The following is a 3,076-nucleotide window of genomic DNA, read 5'->3' on the forward strand; positions in this document are numbered from 1 at the left end:
GAATTAAATATAAATTTATAATTTATAATTTCATTTAATTTAATTTATAAATTTAAATTTATAAATATATTCTCAGTTATATTTAATTTATAAATTTATATTTAATTTTCCATTATAAATTATAAATTTATAATTTAAATAAAAATTTATAATTTAAATATAAATTTATAAATTTATCAGTTATATTTGAGAGAAGAAGAAGAACCCTAGGATTTTTATTTTTCTCCCAATTCAAATTCATTTAATTGGGACTTAGATACCTTATAGGTTTATAAAGGTAAATTTGTATGCTATAACCGAGTATTGTTGTGGGATCAGTCGGTTAAGTCTTATGCTGTCTGTATCTGAGAACGTGGGTTCGACCCGCGGGAGTGGGGAGGTCGTGGGTTCCAATCACCACTGTGTGGGTATTCCACAATTTTTTTCGAAGAAAACAAAACGACGTCGTTTTTGCATTTTCGATGACAGTCAATACACATGTGGACTCTGAGTCAGCATCTCTAACGGTTCTTCGCGCATTATTGGAGAAACAAGTGATGCCATGTTCTTCGCGCTAAACCAAAAGGAGAAAAAAAACTCAAAGAGGACTGAAATATAATAATCCAAAAGATACGAACCATTGTCACCCTTAAACCGATCCGAGCGAGCGAATGAGGGACAGTCACGGGACACTTCTCCTAGCTCATAGTCTCCGGCGGTGGGGTTACGGCCGTCTTCGCCGTCGTTGCTTCCGGATGGGCGTACGACGAGACTGTTGATTTGAGGCGGATGATGATGCTGAGTCGCCTGATCTCTTCCAGTCGACCCCATTTCTCTCCGATTGTCAAGTTCACTCGTGGAATCTCGATGTCCATTTCACAAAAAAAAACCCTAGGGAGGAGATCCTTAGCTAAGTGCATTCAGTCCAAAGAGGCTGACTCAGAGTCAGCATCTCTAACGGTTGACTTAAATCCGTTAACTTGGACTGTGAAATTGGCTCAATTTTGTAAGTATAGGTATGAAATTTGAAATGTCTTAGGGTACATGTATAAATTGGCACTCCTTATTTGTACAGGTAGCAATTCGCACTTTTGGAGTGTGTACGGATATGAAATGATCCACATTCGAATTTTAGTCCTCAAAAACTTGAAAAACACACAAAAAAACAGGAATAAAACGAAGGAGTTTATCTCATCTAGGGGTGTCAATCGGGCTGGCCCGGCCCGGCTCGGCCCGAAACTCGTAAAGCCCGCATATGTTTAAGCCCGGCCCGGTCCGGCCCGAAATATTTCTGAGCCTATATTTTAAAGCCCGAGTCTGGCCCTAACAAGGCTACAGGGTTTTTTGGGCTTTTTCGGGCTTATCTTACCGATCAAAAATTCTAACTTATAAGCCTTAAAAAGCAATGTTTGAAGGTGCAATATAAAACAAATCAATCAAAATTTAATAACTCATCTATATTCAGTACAACCAATTTAATTTAATAGAAAAGGTTTAAAACTAAATAAAATTTTGATTACTTTAACCAAATAAACCAATATATAATTCATATAAAATATCATTAATAAAAATTTTAAAGTATTAAGTATGGTTATTAAGTAAATATGAAAACTAGGATTAGAGTTTAAAACTTTATTTATAATAAATTGTTAATCAAATATTACAATCAAACAAAAATGTTAACAAAAAGATATAAATATATTTGTTAAAGGGTTTTTTGGGCTGCCCCGAGGCTGGTCGGACTAATCCCAAAAAACCCTGTAACCCAAACAAGCTGAATCCGAAAATCTCGATTTTTTCTAAACATATATATTGAAGTCCAAGCCTTGTGTTTTTCAGGGCCTGACCGGACTAGCCCGCGGATTTCGGCCCTAATTGACATGCCTAATCTCATCGGTTAAACCAGTTTCATTTGCAATAATGTCTTAAAAATTTTAAGTTAAAAACAAAAACAAAAAAAATAATAATTAAAAAAAAAAAAAAATGTTTCCTACAACGTGCGTGCAGACTTGAAAATCTGCCACAAAGCTCCAAAGTCTTCTTCTTCATCTCCAATGGCAGTAAAAGTCAGAATCCACCGCTCCATCAATTCCTCTTCTTCTCCAAATGATCTCTCAATCTCATTCTCATCATCTTCTTCTCACTCAATCATCTTCCTTCTCATTCGTCTTCCTCCCAAAGCTCATCACCAAACCTACTCACTCCCTCTCCTTTAACTCTCAGTCCTCAATGTTCCCTTCTCTCTCTCTCCGTCCACCTAACCCCACCACCACCGCCGTCTCCGTCTCCGACAACAACCGTCTTCTCAGTTCCGATCCAGTCCCTCCTCTCCGTATCGCCATTATCGGGTTTGGCAACTACGGCCAATTCCTCGCCGAAACCCTAATTTCTCAAGGCCACATTCTCTTCGCTCACTCCCGATCCGATCACTCCTCCGCCGCTCGTCGTCTCGGCGTCTCGTACTTACCCGATCTTCACGATCTTTGCGAACGTCACCCTGACGTTGTCTTACTCTGTACCTCGATCCTCTCCATAGAGAATGTCCTCAAAACGTTGCCGTTTCAGAGACTCCGTCGGAGCACTCTCTTCGTTGATGTTCTCTCTGTGAAAGAGTTTGCTAAGACTCTTCTCCTTCAATACTTACCTGAAGATTTCGATATCCTCTGTACGCATCCAATGTTTGGTCCTCAGAGTGTGAATTCGAATCACGGCTGGGGAGGTTTAAGGTTTGTGTATGATAAAGTCAGGATTGGGGAAGATGAATTGAGAGTCTCAAGGTGTGAGAGTTTTCTTGGGATTTTTGAGAGAGAAGGTTGTAAGATGGTGGAGATGAGTTGCGCTGATCATGATAAGTTTGCTGCTGAGTCGCAGTTTATAACGCATACGCTTGGCAGGGTTTTGGGGATGTTGAGTTTGCAGTCTACGCCCATTAATACTAAAGGGTATGAGGCATTGCTTGATTTGACTGAGAATACTTGTGGGGATAGTTTTGATCTGTACTATGGGTTGTTTGTCTATAATAACAACTCCTTGGAGATGCTTGAGAGGATTGATTTAGCTTTCGAGGCATTGCGTAAGGAGCTTTTTAGTCGACTTC

The 3,076-nt window shown here is 39.1% G+C and overlaps 1 protein-coding gene across 1 annotated transcript; it reads left to right on the top strand.

The window, feature by feature from the left end:
* On the top strand, nucleotides 1,993-3,075 carry LOC104732495 (arogenate dehydrogenase 1, chloroplastic-like; the record flags this gene model as incomplete). Its single annotated transcript, XM_010452041.2, has 1 exon — nucleotides 1,993-3,075. A coding segment is annotated over exon 1 (990 nt), but the record flags the coding sequence as incomplete, so codon positions are not given.

The sequence above is a fragment of the Camelina sativa genome, chromosome 12 (assembly GCF_000633955.1).
Source record: "Camelina sativa cultivar DH55 chromosome 12, Cs, whole genome shotgun sequence".
In the NCBI taxonomy this organism is placed as follows: Eukaryota; Viridiplantae; Streptophyta; class Magnoliopsida; order Brassicales; family Brassicaceae; genus Camelina; species Camelina sativa.